General features: G+C 40.3%; 2 protein-coding genes across 2 annotated transcripts; one reads left to right on the forward strand and one right to left on the reverse strand.

The window, feature by feature from the left end:
- Positions 1–6,087: 6,087 nt before the first annotated feature.
- Positions 6,088–8,038, reverse strand: mrps21 (mitochondrial ribosomal protein S21). The gene is made up of 2 exons (XM_077195608.1): positions 7,884–8,038; positions 6,088–6,508 (listed from the first exon to the last, which is right to left on the reverse strand). Exons 1-2 carry the CDS (start codon positions 7,964–7,966, stop codon positions 6,328–6,330), a joined length of 264 nt encoding a protein of 87 aa, XP_077051723.1. The 5' UTR covers positions 7,967–8,038; the 3' UTR covers positions 6,088–6,327.
- A 3,120-nt stretch (positions 8,039–11,158) lies between these two features.
- crabp2b (cellular retinoic acid binding protein 2, b) lies at positions 11,159–14,286 on the forward strand. Its single transcript, XM_077195218.1, has 4 exons — positions 11,159–11,384; positions 12,341–12,519; positions 12,926–13,042; positions 13,391–14,286. Exons 1-4 carry the CDS (start codon positions 11,291–11,293, stop codon positions 13,439–13,441), a joined length of 441 nt encoding a protein of 146 aa, XP_077051333.1. The 5' UTR covers positions 11,159–11,290; the 3' UTR covers positions 13,442–14,286.
- The last annotated feature ends 3,392 nt before the right edge of the window (positions 14,287–17,678 follow it).

Raw genomic sequence — 17,678 nt, forward strand, 5'->3', positions numbered from 1 at the left:
ACCCCCCAAAAGCAGCAATGACAAAAGTCAATGACCTGAGATACCGTCTCTTTTGCGCTAAGAGGGGTGAGATAGAAAGTCATCAGTTTCCACCATGCCGAGACTGCTTAGTGAAGCATGCCCAAAGAGCTAACTACCAGGCTGCATTATGGAGGAGATGCTTGGAAAGGGACCCAAAAGCAGCTAGCCCTGTTGGTCATGGATGGAAGATCGAGTATGTGGGAGGAGTTGACCAGTTGGTAGTTCAGTGGATGGATGGCCAACCAGCACCTGAAGCTCTATTAGATTTTGTTGTGTATTGAGTTACGGTTGTAACCTGTAGAGGGCGATGTAGCTCTCATGGAACTGTATGATACGCAAAAGAGAAGAAAATAAAAAGACAACAAGTGAAGTTGATACTAGCGTGTGGTTCTCGTCTGTTCTGCTGTGACTATTACAAGATAAAATATAACAAATTGGCGACGAGGATGGCGACTGCCGGTGTGCCTCTCCCTGCGTTGTTCCTGCCATGCAGTGGACAACCCACTATCCCGTTTGATATGTGGATGAAAATGTTCGGGAATTACCTGCTCGCGATTCACGCGGAGGGGGATGACTGGCCCGATACGAGGAAGCGTGCAATCCTCCTACACTGCTTGGGCACCGAAGGCCAACGTGTATTTTATACACTCACGAACGTAGGTACAACCTATGATTCAGCAGTGGCTGCACTGCGTGCACATTTCAGTCCAGCAATAAATGTCGTGGTGGAACGACACAAGTTCAGGCAAAGAGTACAGAGACCACATGAGACTGTAGCTGAGTATGTGGGCGCGCTACGTGAGTTAGCTACTACGTGCGGGTTTGCTGGTAATACAGATGAAATGATACGGGACCAACTTATTGAGCACGCTAGCTGTGTAAAAATACGTGAGAGACTGTTAGTACAAACTGAGGCAGACCTCACTCTGGATACAGCAGTAAAGTTGGCGTGTCAAGTGGAAGCAGCTATCGGACATGCTCAAACTCTAGCTTCGGAGCCGCATGCTCCAGTGCACGTGGTGAAGGCAAGACCGAAACGTCCATTCAGAACCAGAGCAAAGAGCAGTTACTCCGCAGAGCCTGCAGCAGCACTGAGACAGGATCAAAGCTGTTTTAGATGTGGATCAGCTGCTCACATGGCAAATGCTCAGGACTGCCCTGCAAGGAAAGTGACATGCCGAAATTGCAATAAGGTTGGACATTTTGCCCGTGTATGTAAGTCCAAACAAAACACAACCAAAGTAGGAGAAGTGGTTATTCTGGAAATGAATACGGTGCGAATGATAGAGAATGGACAACGAGATGACAAAATTACATGCACAGTAGCCATAAAAGCAAAAGCAACTTCCCGTACTGTGGAGTTAGTGGTGGATACTGGATCGGCGGTGTCAATCATTCCTGAGCACCTCTACAGAACGCACTTCAGTGGTGTTCCGCTTTCTGAGCCAGAAAAAAGGTTAGTGACTTACACCAAAGCTGACGTTCCAGTGCTAGGTTGCATGTTAACTACAGTGCAGTATGCGACCATTACAGTACCAGCTACACTGTACATCGTGAAGACAGGCACGGCTCTGCTTGGAATGGACTTATTCAGAGCACTGAGACTTTCTATTGACATCAACAGCGTGCTCTCACCTGCGGGTCCAGTAACAGAGATCAGAGAGATCAAAGCCGGATCTGTGACTGGGGAGAAGCTAGGACTTGCTAAAGGTTTCGTTCACCGTGTAAAAGTCAGGGAAGACGTCCAACCTGTTCAACAAAAGCTGCGGAGACTTCCACTTTCTGTTAAACAAGCTGTCTCTGCTGAATTGGAGAGATTGTTAGAAATGGATGTGATAGAGAGGATTGACGCATCTCCATGGGTATCACCCATCGTTGTCACACGAAGAAAGAATGGTGCAGTGAGAATGTGCGTGGACTTACGTGAACCAAACAAGGCGGTACTGATGGACAGTCACCCACTTCCACATATGGATGATCTCTTCTCTGAAATGCGTGGAGCGACTGTGTTTTCCACCATTGATTTAGCAAATGCTTATCATCAGGTGTTACTGGCAGAGGAAAGCAGAGATATGACTGCATTTATAACGCACGAAGGGCTGTTCAGGTTTCGTCGGGTTCCATATGGATTGTGTTCAGCTCCAAGTGCGTTCTCCAAAATGATGTCTCTGGTCCTGAAAGACCTCAAGGGGGTCCAGAATTATCTGGATGATGTAATAGTCTATGGCACAGGAAAGGAGGAGCATGATCGTAACCTGCAGATGGTGCTTGCTGCGCTAAAGGAAGCTGGTCTCCAGCTCAACAATGAAAAATGTCACTTCAACCAGACAAGCTTACGGTTCCTTGGACACACCATCTCAGCTCAGGGTTTGCTGCCAGACAAAGATCACCTCAAGGCTATTACAGCTGCTCCAGCGCCTAGCGACGCCACCACACTGCGCTCATTCCTGGGGCTCACAGCCTGGTACGCAAAATTTGTGCAAAACTATGCATCTCTGGTGGAGCCCATGCGAGACTGCCTGCGTGACGACACATTTCAGTGGACGGCAGCAGCACAGTCAAGCTTTGACACGGTCAAGACTCGCATTGTAACCAGTTCAGCGCTATCCGTCTTTGACCCCAGCCTTACTACGATCGTGTCTACAGACGCTTCGGATTATGGGTTGGGGGCCATACTGACACAAATGCATGCTGATAACACGGAGCGCACAGTTGCTTTTGCCTCACGTTCACTTACCCCTGCCGAACGAAAATACTCCATTGTGGAAAAGGAGGCGTTAGCCTGTGTGTGGGCTGTGGAAAAGTGGAGGACGTTTTTATGGGGGACAAGATTCACACTGCGTACAGACCACCAGGCTCTGACTACACTGCTACACACAAAAGGACTTGGGCGCGCAGGAATGCGTATTGCCCGGTGGTCAGCCAGACTCCTTTGCTTCACGTACGACGTGGTGTATCGTGCAGGAGCACAAAACTATGCTGCTGACTGTCTCTCCCGTTTGCCTCTACCATCAGAAGAGAATGCAGAGCCAGTGACTGAACCCGAACTTGTAGCTCTGCTGGACACAGAACTGAAAGCTCTCTCAGTGAAGGACTTCGCTGTGGCATGTGAAGCATGCCCAGAGCTTACTGCCATCAGGGCACAGATGAAAAAGGGGTGGCCTAAAACAGCAAAGTCTCTACCTGCAGTGCTCAAACCCTACTTCGCTACCAGAGATGAACTCTCAGTTCAAGATGTGACAATATACAGGGGCCCTCACCGACGGCTAGTGCCTGTGGCCCTGAGAAAACAGCTGGTGGACCTGGCACATGAAACTCACCAGGGTGTTGTGCGCACCAAGCAGAGGCTGCGTGACTTATACTGGTGGCCCGGCATGGACATGTTGGTGCAGGACAGCATTAGTGCATGTGTGACCTGCCAGATGAATGATAAAAGCGCTAAGACGCATGCTGCTCCACTTCAGCCAGTTTCACTGCCAGACGGTCCATGGCAGAAAGTAGGAATTGACATAGTCGGGCCGTTTGAGTCAGCGAACTGGGACTGCCGCTATGCAGTGACTCTGATTGATTATTATACAAAGTGGCCGGAGGTGGCTTTTACACATTCAATCACAACTACGGCGGTCACTACCTTCCTGTCTGCTGTGTTTGCCCGCTTCGGCAACCCCACAGAGCTCATTAGTGACAATGGGACGCAGTTTACCTCAAGCGAGTTCACAGAATTTCTGGCAGTGAGAGATATTACACACAGGAAAGTGTCTTTGTATTACCCACAAGCAAACGGAGCTATTGAACGCTGGAACCGCGTTCTCAAAGAAACTATTCTTACTGCTGAGCAGGAGAGGAAACCGTGGAAATCATTCATACAGGACTTCTTGCTTACATACCGTGCAACTCCACACAGTACAACAGGAGTGTCACCATATGAACTCATGTTCAACAGGAAAATGCGCACAAAGGTGAACATCGGTCCAGCAAGCAAAGCTACTCTGCTGACAGAAAAGCAACTGCGCAATCGTGTCATCTCTAAACAAAATGCATCAAAAGTTTACACAGATGCGAGGAGAGGTGCACAAGTACCAAAGATAAAAAAGGGAAGCCTAGTAAGAGTGCGGAAACCCTTCCATGTCAAGAAAGGACTGTCAAAGTTCCATAGACCTGCCAGGGTGGTACGGAGAGCTGGTGCAAATGCGTATGTGCTGGAAGATGGACGCACTTGGAACGCTACTCATATCTCACTGGTTCCTGACAGGGTAAAAGATACCATTGACAGTTCTGTTCCGGTACCTGTGCTGGGACCTGCACAAATGCTGGATGTTCCAGTACCTGAGTCGGGACATGTACAACCCTCCGGTGATGTGCGGATGCCTGCCAGGGTCAGAAAAAAGCCTGCATGGCTTAATGATTACGTACAGTAATCTTTCTCATGGCCTTTGGGGGGGAATCTAAGAGGGAATAACTTGGAAGTAAAAACAATAATTTGAATGCTGTTTTTTGCTTGTGAATTTGTTTGTTTTAAATTCACTTAAGTTTAACGCTTCTGTTAGAAGTGTGATCATCATAAGGTTGCAGGTTATAGCCTACTGTTAAATGGTTACAACTACCGAAAAGAAAAAAAAAGGCTAATGTTAAAAAAAAAAAAAAACATTTAAGTTGGTATTATATTACAGCCGAGGTCTAAGTGATTTAAGAGACGGCGTAGTCATCTTGATTTCTACTGGTAAGCTTCCTAAACAAGAGGGGAAATATGTTGTGTATTGAGTTACGGTTGTAACCTGTAGAGGGCGACGTAGCTCTCATGGAACTGTATGATACGCAAAAGAGAAGAAAATAAAAAGACAACAAGTGAAGTTGATACTAGCGTGTGGTTCTCGTCTGTTCTGCTGTGACTATTACAAGATAAAATATAACAGATTTATTGGCCTGCAACTGTCCAAAGCACTGTGTGTCCACTCCTGAATGTGTTTGTGTTGCAAATGGACTCAAGTGCATGGATATGTGTAGGCAGCCAGATTGTGAGAATCAAGCATGTGTTTCAGACACTGATGAAAGTCATGATGACAATGGTGATGAAGTGGACATGGAGAGTCATTCTTACTAGATATGACAAATGTATAATGTTTACTATGCCACAAATCAAAGAGTAAAGTAGTACAGTGGGTTAAAACAATGCATCTTTTGGTAAGAGGTTAAGTAGCATTTATTGCATTCTTTGTGTAAAAGGTATAGTTCATTTAATTCCTGTTAAATTTGTTGTAAATAAATTATTTTGCTCATGTTCCAAAACCTTTTCAATACCAGACTAAACAGTTAATCTTCTCACAAAGCTATGATCTAATATGGTATGCACGGACCCTACCGCTTACTTGTTCTCAAAGGCATATATGTTGGGTTGGAAACCTTTAACTCTGTTTCCTCAATACCTCATTAATAAAGCAAAAATGTGGCAAATCTCTGGCATTAGACAGACATTATCAAATCGTCCTCCGTAACCAAAAACTACCTTGAATCTAATGCTATCACACATTTTTCAAATACAGGGTCATATACCTACACAAAAATCACCATGCGGTTTAATCCCTCAAAATGGTACCAATCAACCCTCTGTCGCATGATGTTTGCTCAAGGGCTTGTCATTCATGTGTCACATAGTTTTTTTTGTTGTTTTTTTACAAAGTCTGGTTTAGTCTCTTTTTTAAAGCCACTGGTTATTCCACTTTACCAGACAATAGAGTTTAGCAATACTTCCCCAATATTTAACCAGTCATTTAAAAATATAGACGGACTACATAAACACAATTTGTAGGTAGACTTAAAAGAATCACTGATTTTCCAGAACTTTAGCATTTTCAAATTGCTAGCATGGAGAAAAGATAAGATTAATGAGTGACTACACTGTTCCCACTTCATTTAGTATTTGTTTGAATTGGTTTGCTACTTTAAACATTGCGCAATGTGCACATTTTAATTGCTAGCATTGAAAATAAACTTTTTTACATTCAATAAAACAATTCATATTTATGTTCAATGCATTTATTGTTAATGATGTTTAATAAAAATGACAAGTTTGTATGATTTAAGAACTTTTTATTATTAACAAAAACATACAATGGTTTATTGCCTTATATCACAACACAGGATGGAAATAAGGTGATGCTAGAACACAGTCCTGCAATGACCTTTGATTGATCTACGTGTTAAAATGTTCCCATGGATCTTCATCTTTGTAAAAAACCAAAGGTGCTTCTGAGGCAGATCACAATGCATGACTCATTTGGTGGTCAACATGAACAGTCAGTTCAAGACTTAACATCCAAGCCATGGATCTTGTCTTTGTGACCTTGCTACGAAAGATATCTTGCGGGCCATCTCAGCGTTGTAGATTCTCTTACAGTTGTCATAGCTCTTTCTCTGTCGCTCACGACAAGGTTTCTCATAGTATCTTCTACGTTTCACAGATTCAATTATTCCGTCTGAGGACAGCACTCTGCAGAGAAAAAGAGCACATAACAACTACAATATTTGTACAAATGAAATAGCCTAATGAATTATTTGGTTAAATGGCTGAAAACAAAGCAACCCTTCAACCCAAATCCAAGCTTAAGCGTTTCGAAAGTAAGATTATAAAAACGATAAGAGTTTTGATATAATCAGTGTTTTGATATGTTCAAGCCCAGATTGCATGACTACAACTCAACTGCACCCCCTAAAGAAACTTCTGCAATGATGTATCTAACTTACAATTTTTCATTGACGCTACTTCTTTATTTCATTTAATCTACTGACAATATATCATTCATTTTGTTTCACCTCATTTGTGCATTACAGATATTCTAATATTACTATTTTTTTATTTTATATACTATGTATATTTTATATATATTTGATAATGTATAATTTCGAATCTGAGCACATGGTACACTGCAAACACTTTGGCAATACAAATGCAGTTTTTTCATGGTAATAAAGAAATTGAAATTGAGATTATTTAGGCTAAGACATTATTCCGAATGATTTTTTTAGTTAATTACAAGGTCAGGCAACCAGGGTTATTACTGTTAACTGAAACTATTTAAAACTATTAATTTTGTTAACTGAAAAAGCCGAAAAGATAAACCAAATATTGATGTGAAAAAAAAAGATATATAGATCAAATATTAGAAATCTCACTTTGGTAAAACTGAAATAACTAAGTTGAAGCGTGAATATTACAAACTGGAAATAATTAAAAAATAGATATAAACGAACTAAAATTGAAATAAAAATAAATTAAGCCTTAATACAAATAGTATTAGTAAAACTCAAAAATATATAAAAAAGAAAAAAAGCACATAAAATTACTAAAAATATAAACAAAAAATATATAAAATTAAAGCTAACTTAAAATATTAATACAAACAATAATAACACAAAGAAAATACTAAAATAACACCGCAGTCAACAAGGTTTAGAAATAAGTTACAGCGTATAGAATTTTAATTAACCTAATGTACGATGAACCCTCTAACTAATTACCTTTCAATCATTATTAACATACCAATTTTTCTCTAATCATGTTATTATCCATTCCCAGTAAAATCTACTAAAACTATTTTTTATATATTGGTTCGTTCAAAGTCTTGAGTGAGGGCTCAAGTTTCAGCAGTGCATTCATACTTGCATAAACTAAATGAGCTAACGTTACACAACAGTGTTCTGATCTGTAACGTTACCGTGCTGAGAACAGATCAGTAGCGGTAGGTTTACATCACTTGACATGTAACGTTATCGTGTTATTATGATAGGGTTACATCAGTTCATATATTTATAACGACATTTCTTAAATATGTAGATCTCAAAATCTCTCGACATCCGATAAATACCTGCTCAGAGCGCCATATGCAGCATCGACATTGCCGTTCTGTACCATAACAGTCCGAGAGATGAAGCGAAGGTGGTTCGCCATGTTTCCTCCGTGTTACTGTCAATTGTTCTCGTGTGGAAATGCGATCTTTTGAGCAGACAGTTCCTGGACGTGATTGCGCGAACTCTAGGTGGCGCCAAATGGAGTTTTAAAAAATCAACAGTTGCGATTCATGAACTAGAGACTGTGTCTCAATGGCTCAGTCACAAAAAAAGATAAATTAATTCAGGTTCGTTCGTTTATTTATTTATAGCACCTTACAGACTACCACAGTAGTTCCAAAGTGCTGTACATTGCAATAAAAAGAAACCAACCGACATGTAGACAAAAAAAGAAAACACAAAAAAAACATCCACGTACTAGGCTACTGTAGCTATTCAAAAGCCAAAGAATACAGATTCGATTTTAAACGGTCCTTAAAAACATTTAAATGTATGGAGGATCTAATATCCAACGGTAAATTATTCCACAATCTAGGACCCGCGACAGAGAAAGCACGTTCACCTTTCATTTTGAGACGTAGGCTACACGGGGAACAGTTAAAAGAAATTTGTTTGCTGATCTTAATCTTACACCCGCACTGTAATAAACTCAGCTAAATTTTCTGGCGCCATTCCGTGAAGTGCTTTAAAGACATATCAGAATCTTATACTGAACCCTAGAATGAACTGGTAGCTGGTATAGGTAAATATAATTAATTTGATTAATTTACAACTTCATTGATTATAGCTTCATTTAGAGCTAAAGTTAACCATTCCTCATTGAGAGATTACATGAGGGTCAAACTTGATGTTAATTTTGATATTTTTAAGCATCTGTTTTAAGTTTTATAACACTTTATGTAAAATTTCACCTGGAGGATGACTAGGATGAATATTTAAATTAGTGAACACAAAAAACTATTAAATGATTAGCTTACCTTTTACAACAATATTCTCAGGAATGCATTTTTGTTGATTAGAGGAAAAATTAAGATAAACCTGGAATATTAATAATAATTAAATGCTGTTTTTTCCCCTTCATTTTAGAAGTTAGATGTATAGTACCATTAAAGACATAGCGTGCAGAATAAGTCTGCTCTACCGTATTCATTAGGCCCATTGAGCTCTTATTATGTTTTGTGAAACGAAAGGCTCTTCACATGGCATATGGACTTAGGTCATCAGTGATTGTTATCACAAACTGCTCACTATAGTCTCCCAATAATTGACTTTTTATGTAGAAAAATTCCCCCTCCTTTCGCTGTCTTTCTCTTTCATACATGAATTCCTCGCCGTCTCCCGAATAATGGGGTCAGTGGTAGGGGAGGGTTGAATCAGGATTGTTTTCTCATTCAAATTCAAGTAGCTTTATTGACTCGACCACTTCAAAGAAAGACTTGCTGATGCGCGTTTAGGGGAAGCATTCAAAGTGAGAGCAAGAAAACAGCTTGAACTTTTGCCACTGTCTCCATTTTGGCTGAAAATATACAGTCTCCTTCGTTCTCTCTCACTCGTTTTCTCCCTCCGCTTTTCCTCTGTTCCATTTCCAGGGATATCATTTCTTATCCAGACTTGTTGAAATGTTCTTGGTGGGGGGGAAATCAGGGGGTAAAAGGGAGAGAAAAGTGACGGGTGGGGAGAAACTAAGGAATCGACTGGTAATTACCTCCGAGCATTTGGAGAAGAGGATGTGGTTTCAGTTTACATGGCCTCATTCTTTCTCTCCTCCCTGGCTCCCTTTTGGCCACTCAGACACTCCATTTGCTTCTCGTCTCCTCGCTGCTTCTTTCACGGCATTTGTATGAGGAATGTGGAGACGTGCACAAAAGGAACAGAACGAAATGAAGTGAAGCAGATTAGAGCAAAGCGAGTGAAAGAGAGAGTGAATGGAACTGATTAAAGAAAACTAATGATGGTACTTCATCATTTATTAAGGTCATACTGAGCCGTTCGCAAAATTCATGTTTTTTTTTTTTAAATTAATTTATTTCGAATTTATGTAAAAAAAGAACATCCAACAAGAAAATGAAAATCAAATAAACACATCAAAGTGATAAGAATAACACAAATTAACTGACAATAGTTACAGCACTTTCTAACTCTTGTCATTGTCCATTACAAATTCGAAATAAATAAAGCTCTGAATGAAATAATCAGAAATCAGGGTCTGTAACATGGCCTAAAAACTATATCTTCAGTTTTTTACTTCCAGATTGCCAGATATAGGCCTGTTCCACAGACAGGGCTTAGATTAAGCTAGGATTAGGCCTGGTTAAATTAGGCTATTTAAGTACCTTTCATACATGTGCCTTTGAAGAGTTTTTTGAGTTGAAACAGCTCAAACAGGCACTTTAGTCTGGGACTTTAAACCCTTGTCTGTGAAACCAGGCAATAGTCAACAGAAGAACTTTATATATTTATTCATTTTATAGTGCATGCCTGTCATACAATCACATGGTTTCTTATAGGCTACAAATTCACCTCAAAGGACACATTTAATGTAATCACACAGAAAGGTTACTTTATAATTTACTACTATTATTTGAATGAATATTGTTATAGTCTCAACACGTAGTGGTTTATTGACATTTATTTAGGAATACAAATTCCCTCAAATCTTTAAAGGAAGTCTAAATGCAAATTCAAAGCCAGAGTCTTGTTAGGCCACAGACACAGAGGAGTCTACAGAAGCGCTGAGCAAGAGACAGAACAGAAGAGAGCCCAGATTTGAAGCTGTGATATGATTGACTAACAATGGCTGACTGTTGTGGTTTGAATACTAACAAAGATCAGCATGAGATGTCTTTGTTAGCACGTTTATATGAGGGAAATGGATCTGAATATGGGGGTTTCCATGTATTTTACACCGTTTCATTTTTTTTAAGTCCATGATAAAAACTCGTAAACATAATGGAATGCCTTCTAATTCAGTAGATGATAACTAAATGTTACTACAGTTGAATTAAATATAATATATTATTTAAAACAAGTTGCAGAACTCCAAATTTGGAGGAGATGTGAATGATCCATGACAAAGGAAGAGTCTTGGCTTGTAAGCATGCTGCAAGTTGCTTTGGATAAAAGCGCCTGCTAATGACAAATAACACGTATTAGGATGTAATTGAAGGAATTAGCAGTATGACCCGATCGCTCAAGGGAAATGGTGGGGCAAACAGGGGTCTAGTTGGATCTTTACTGGAAGCACGCTGTGCGCGAGCAGTGGCCGTCCAATGAAACGCCGCAAGGCGCAAACGCTCCGGATTGGTCGAGAACTCAGCGCACATTTACAGGCTGATCTGAGAGAGAGAAAGACTGCTGAACGCCGGCAGATGAGAGGAGAAGAGCCATCCAAAACAACTGTTTGAAAGAAAAGATCAGGAGAAACATGGAATCAAACGTGGAGCGAACATTTGCTGACTTTTCTGGATCCTGGAAAATGAAAAGTTCAGAAAACTTCGAGGAGCTATTGAAAGCTCTCGGTGAGTTTTTAAAGATTCTGTATTCGTGCCGGGTTTTTTTTTTTTTATTTGATATACGTTGTGAGGCTTAAAAGTAAAATCTATGTTGTTACTGCCTTGTAAAAAAGAAAAAAAAGTCTAATTTAAAGTCAGAAAAAGTGCTGGGATAGCCGTATATATTTGTTATTACTTACTTTAAAAAAACCTATTATTACTTAAAAAAATTACAATATAAAATTAGCCATTTTGTTATAATTTTGTTGTTTGCTATAAATCGAACCAAAAAAAGTTATTTCGAACTTTAGAAATGTTATAAGTTTGCAACTGCATGTCAACTAACCCTCATTAGAGTCTTAGTAGACTGTAGTAGACTGTTAGGTGTTAGAGGTTCAGATTAGTAGAATAAGCTGACATGTACTTACAAAGTTACTTATAGTCGGTAAAATGTCAGTTGGGGACCATCAAAATAAAGTTGCAAAGTTACTTATAGAAAATAGAATGTTTAAAGTGGACCGTCGAAGTGTTACCAAAAAACAAAACAAAGTATATATACTGCTGACTTAGTTTGTCCATAAGCACAATCAATGGAAATCTGCATGGAGCAATGTTATGCTTCACTTCCTCATGGGATTGTGATTAGCCTCACAAACCCTGACACGGGGCCCCTCGGCCAGCCGTTTGGCTCTGTAGACACACCGTCCCTCGACCCCAATTATTCACGCCAGAGGAAGTTCAATCAGACTGAGTATGCTGTTGCCCCTAAATATTTAAAAAAAATATTTCCTTGGTGTAAACATTAAGATTGGGGCACCAAATTTTAATTGCACAGATATGCAACCGCTGTTTAAATTGTAAAACATTCCCGTGGAAATTGGACATGCTCATTAAACACAGGAAATTGGGCGTAGGAAAAATGTCTTTGATTTCTGATAAATGGCCTTTTAATTTCTTAGCACATTTGTGGGTGTGTTCTACAGGCGTAAATGTCTTTCTGAGGAAGATTGCAGTTGCGGCAGCCTCCAAACCTGCTGTTGAGATTACACAGCAAGGGAAAAGCCTCTCCATTCAGACTTCCACTAGCGTGCGGACCACTCATGTGTCCTTCACTGTGGGCGAGTCCTTCAACGAGGCTACGGTGGATGGACGCCCATGCACAGTAATACCACCCATACATCCATCATCTCTCTATCAATCCATCATTCCATACATCTCAGCACATCATATTTTTCTCTCTGTAATTTGCTAGACACAAGCATGTTACATAAGACAGCAATGTATTATAATATTTATTATCATATGTAAAGTTTACTATTAGAAAACAATATCATTACATATTATAAACTATATTATTAATTTTATTTTCTAACACTAAACTCACTAAATAACACTAACACTAATATATATGCTAACTTTATTTGACGGTGAACGTTCACTTTTATCTATACACACAAAAACTTTGATGCATGTTTTCAGCAAACAATCCTTTAATGTGACTATAAAGACATTATAAATGAATATCCCAGCTCTTTGTTGTTTTCTAACTATTGCAATTTCCCCTCAAGAGTTTCCCCAAATGGGAGACAGACAGTAAAATCACTTGTGAGCAGACACTGCAGAAGGGGGAGGGGCCTGAAACATCATGGACACGTGAACTGACCAATGATGGCCAGATGATTCTCGTAAGTACACTTAGGCTATTTGAATATATTCAACTGAAATATGCCAGTAGCATATAATATAGATTACAACCACCCTAATGAGCATCATAAAATGCTCAACACCTTACAGTGATAGATGTTGTTCATTCATTCTTGTTATTGATGAGTAGATGTTCACATTATTAGAAGTCACACAGCTCCTATTAAGGCCGCTTACAGTAAACAGCCCCCTCAATGCTTTGAATTTAGAGAACAACATCTGATTCGATATGTGAATATTTAACATGTGTTGATATGTTTAAGCCCATCGGATATGAATCTTAAATTGTTTAAACAGTTGGATGGTGGTTTCTGATGTTTATTTCGCAGACCATGAGAGCCGGAGATGTTGTCTGCACCCGCGTGTATGAACGAGACTGAAGGATACTTAGACCTCGGTTCATTCCATCTCAACTATGTCCACAGTGTGCTAAAATACTAGTTATCATTCTAAAAATAGCCTGTTCCTTCCACTTTTTATATGTTTGACATGTGCTAAGTTTGTGTATCAGAAAAGGAGAGATGTTTGAAGGGTGAGGCAGTACTTGTATAAAGATAGTCGTGAGTTTGCATTGTTCTTTTTTATGTATTATCTGAAAAGTGTATTTATTGTTGTTGTTTGTGCATTTTATGTTGCAGTTTCATGTATAAGCCAAAATGTGGCTTATCAATCAAAACTGTTTTTGGCAAAAAAAAAACCTTTTTACAAATAAACCCCCAAAAATCCCATGACTACTGTTATCATCTTGCCTGGATATATAAATCTCTTCGACACTGACCTTGGTTGCACTTTCCCACTTATTTCCTGCCTCATTCCTTCTCTTCAAAGTGCCCTTTGTGTCTGTTCTCTCTTTCTGTCTCCTGATCCAACCACTCGCTGCTTTGAACAACATTATAAATTTGTATTTCACAAGTGTACATCAACTGTTGATTTATTTCCTGGCAAAGAGTAAAGGGGGAATGAGGGAGAGGTACGGAAAGAGTGAATAAACGTAAGAGAAGAAAAATGATTTCATATTTTGAAGGTTATATTCCCTCTGCTCTCTCTCCCATCTGCAGCTAGTTACTGCATGAGGTCAGTGAGAATGGCTCTCATTCCTCTCTTTTTTTTTGTCTTTCTGCAGCCAGATCCATGATCCAAACTGTTGCTTTATTTTAAATCTGGGGCACATGCATCTGGAAGTTTAATAAAAAATAATATGTATGAATAAATGATGCAAAAAGTTGCGGATGTACTTTAAACTCTTTATTCCATTCTGCCACAGACACACATTTATTCAGCAGTTCAAAGACTGCTGTGTTTTTCCGGTCGGCTGCCGATGATGAATTTTCCAGGTTCCCAGACAACAGAGCTCACAGTGGACTTATTCAAGATTGCACATAATTTAAGTACGCTGTATTGAGTATGTGTGTTCTACGATTCTCAGTGGTCCTGTTAAGAGTTTTAAGCTCATATAACCCACTAAGTTTATGCATGTTGCAGTGTGAAGAGGTTGCCATTAAGTTTACACACTCTCTGGAAGAGGTTGAGAAAGTTCATAAGGTCTTCTTTAAAACAAAATCAGATGCAGTGACTATATCTTTGTGGCGTTTTCTAGTGGTACGAATGAAATCTAGTAATAGTGAATCTATTACTAGTTTTTATACTTACCACATAGCAACCACTTTGGACCCTCTAGCAACCATCCAAAACACCCTAACAACTACCTAGCAAAGGGCTTAGCAACCACCTAACTCCAGCAACCACCCAACAGCCATCTAGCAACCACCCAGAACTCCCTAACAACCATCTAAAAATGGCCTACAGCAACCACTCAGAAAATCCCAACAACCACCTAGGCCTTGCAACAACCAAGAACCCACAACCATATAGCAATGGCCCAACAAGCACCAAACAATACACTAGCAACAACCCAGCATCCCCCTAACAACAATAATGGCCCAGCAACCACCTAACAATACAGGTCAGGTCAACTTTATTTATAAAGCGCTTTTAACAGTATGGATTGTTTCAAAGCAGCTTTACAGTGATAATAGAAATTACCGTGACAGATTGTTTAGGCTTCACCACAGCTCTAGGATAAAGTTATTGTTCAACTGAAATTAGTTTTGATTGATTCACTTCCGTTGCGAAAATGATTAGTTATTAAAGCAACACCAAGGAACTTTTCCTCTGCGGTCACCCTACAGGTTGGAAGCGAAATTGTCCAATACCGCTGTCGTAAATAATTTAGCCTACCGCAGCCTAGTGTCGCACGCGCACGCTCGCTGTTTATCCAGCACCGGCTTTGGAATCAACAATGGAAACAGACAAGGTAGAGTATGATGCATGATATTATAAAAGACATCACAAAGGAAGAAAAACTATGTATGCCGTAAAGCAGTCGAATTTTGTAGTTCTTTTTGTGCTCTGGTTACTACCCGTAACCCGAAGTTACATAGTGCCATTAAAAGCGATACAGATACTGTCAGGCTATGGCAGACGTGTCATTTAACCTATTGTAAGTCGATGTTCCATCACAAGGGTCTTGGGAATATATTATGACGGTTGAAAAACTACATAGTGTTACTTTAACTTAGGGGCTGCTAACACGACGCCGTTCTAGTATAAAAACCCTTAACGCGCTCCGGCCGCCCATCCACATATAACAGTGCCTGGTGTCTCAAGAACGCCCTCTCTGAAATAGGTTAGAAAGTGCAAATGATTATCTTTTATCTCTGCGCAAACCTCAAAAAGGCAAACCTGTGAAAACGCGTACGGCGCGCACATGCGCATCACATGTTCAGTCTGTAGGTACGTTTGAAAATGTGCGCAGGCGTGTAGTCCTTCTTCACAAATCAACCCTCAACAAACTACTTCTGGCTTAAAAATTTATAATACAGAATTTTTTATTGCGTCTGCATAGCCACGCGAACCGGAATTATCCCGACAACTTTTTATCTGTACAGAGGTTTAAGTGTACGCCCAGAATACATAGCAACAACCCAGCAACCACCTAACAACCATATAGCAATGGCCCAGCAACCACTTAAATATACACTAGCAACAACCCCGCAACCACCTAACAACCATGTAGCAACCAAATAACAGCCATTTAGAAATGGCCCAGGAACCACTTAAAAATACACTAGCAACAACCCTGCAACCACCTAACAATACACTAGCAACAACCCAGCAACCACTTAAATATACACTAGCAACAACCCTGCAACCATGTAACAACCATATAGAAACCACCTAACAGCCATTTAGAAATGGCCCAGGAACCACTTAAAAATACACTAGCAACAACCCTGCAACCACCTAGCAATACACTAGCAACAACCCAGCAACCACTTAAATATACACTAGCAACAACCCTGCAACCACCTAACAACCATATAGCAACCACCTAACAGCCATTTAGAAATGGCCCAGGAACCACTTAAAAATACACTAGCAACAACCCTGCAACCACCTAACAATACACTAGCAACAACCCAGCAACCACTTAAAAATACACTAGCAACAACCCTGCAACCACCTAACAATACACTAGCAACAACCCAGCAACCACTTAAAAATACACTAGCAACAACCCTGCAACCATCGTGAACGTCCTAACAACCACCTAGCAATTCCCTAGCGACCACCCAGAACTCTCACTAGCCACCTAGCAATGCCATAGCAACCTTTCAGAAACCCCAAAACCATACCCTTAGCAACCACCTAGAACTCCCCAGTAACCACCTAGCAATGCCCTTGCTACCACCCAGAGCACCCTCACAACCACCTAGCAACACCCTAGTGACCACCCACAGCACCCTATCATTGTGGCAGAAAGTTTTTTCCAAACGACCCTAACATTTTCTTCAGAATTCAGCATTAACTTCTATTGGTTCCATCTGTCTGTCTGGAGTTCTTGACTCAGTTTAAGATTTCAAGAGAATGCCAAAATGCTTTCAGACACGGATCCAAATCCGCTGCAACTCCTGGCATGTCCACTGCGCACCTCGTTAACCAGATTCATTTTACATTAATCTAGATTCTAGAACAAGGTCGTCAAGTTTGCGGTGTATTTAACTCTGGCCTTGTGCGGTTTAAGCCCATTGTGGTGGTATGCACTAAATTAGTCCCAGATCATGATTTCTACCCTTCTTTAATTGACACCATACTGCTGGGAATCAGTGGCAAAACCCACAAGCCCACATGGTCCACTGAAGCTCCTTCCATCCCTGCTGGTTGCCTTGGCAACTCACCAGTACAGGCTTCATGTCAGCTCATTCCACAGGCGGTGATGTCATGGGGCCATGCATCGCTTGATTGGCTGAGGAATGTTGCGGTTTCAAAGGAAAGCAAAGGGAAGCATGGACACACCCATTTAGGTTGTTAAAGAAAGATGGTTTGGGGAATTAATAGTGACAAATCTTTGTCACTTTAGTATAAACTTCCTCTGAACTCAAAGATAAAAAGCATATTGTTTCTCCATGAATGGTTCATTTAAGGTCCCATTCCTGTTTACCATTGCTCTGTCAAGCTCATTGATTAATGTATTGCATTGGAACTTCACTGGAAGCTTGCACACTAGGATCAGAGCATAAAAATAATGTGATCCAGGAGCCATGCGGTCTCAAAGCC

Source organism: Siphateles boraxobius, unplaced genomic scaffold, assembly GCF_051911475.1.
Source record: "Siphateles boraxobius isolate OS27281-9 unplaced genomic scaffold, OSU_SipBor_1 33, whole genome shotgun sequence".
Taxonomy (NCBI): Eukaryota; Metazoa; Chordata; class Actinopteri; order Cypriniformes; family Leuciscidae; genus Siphateles; species Siphateles boraxobius.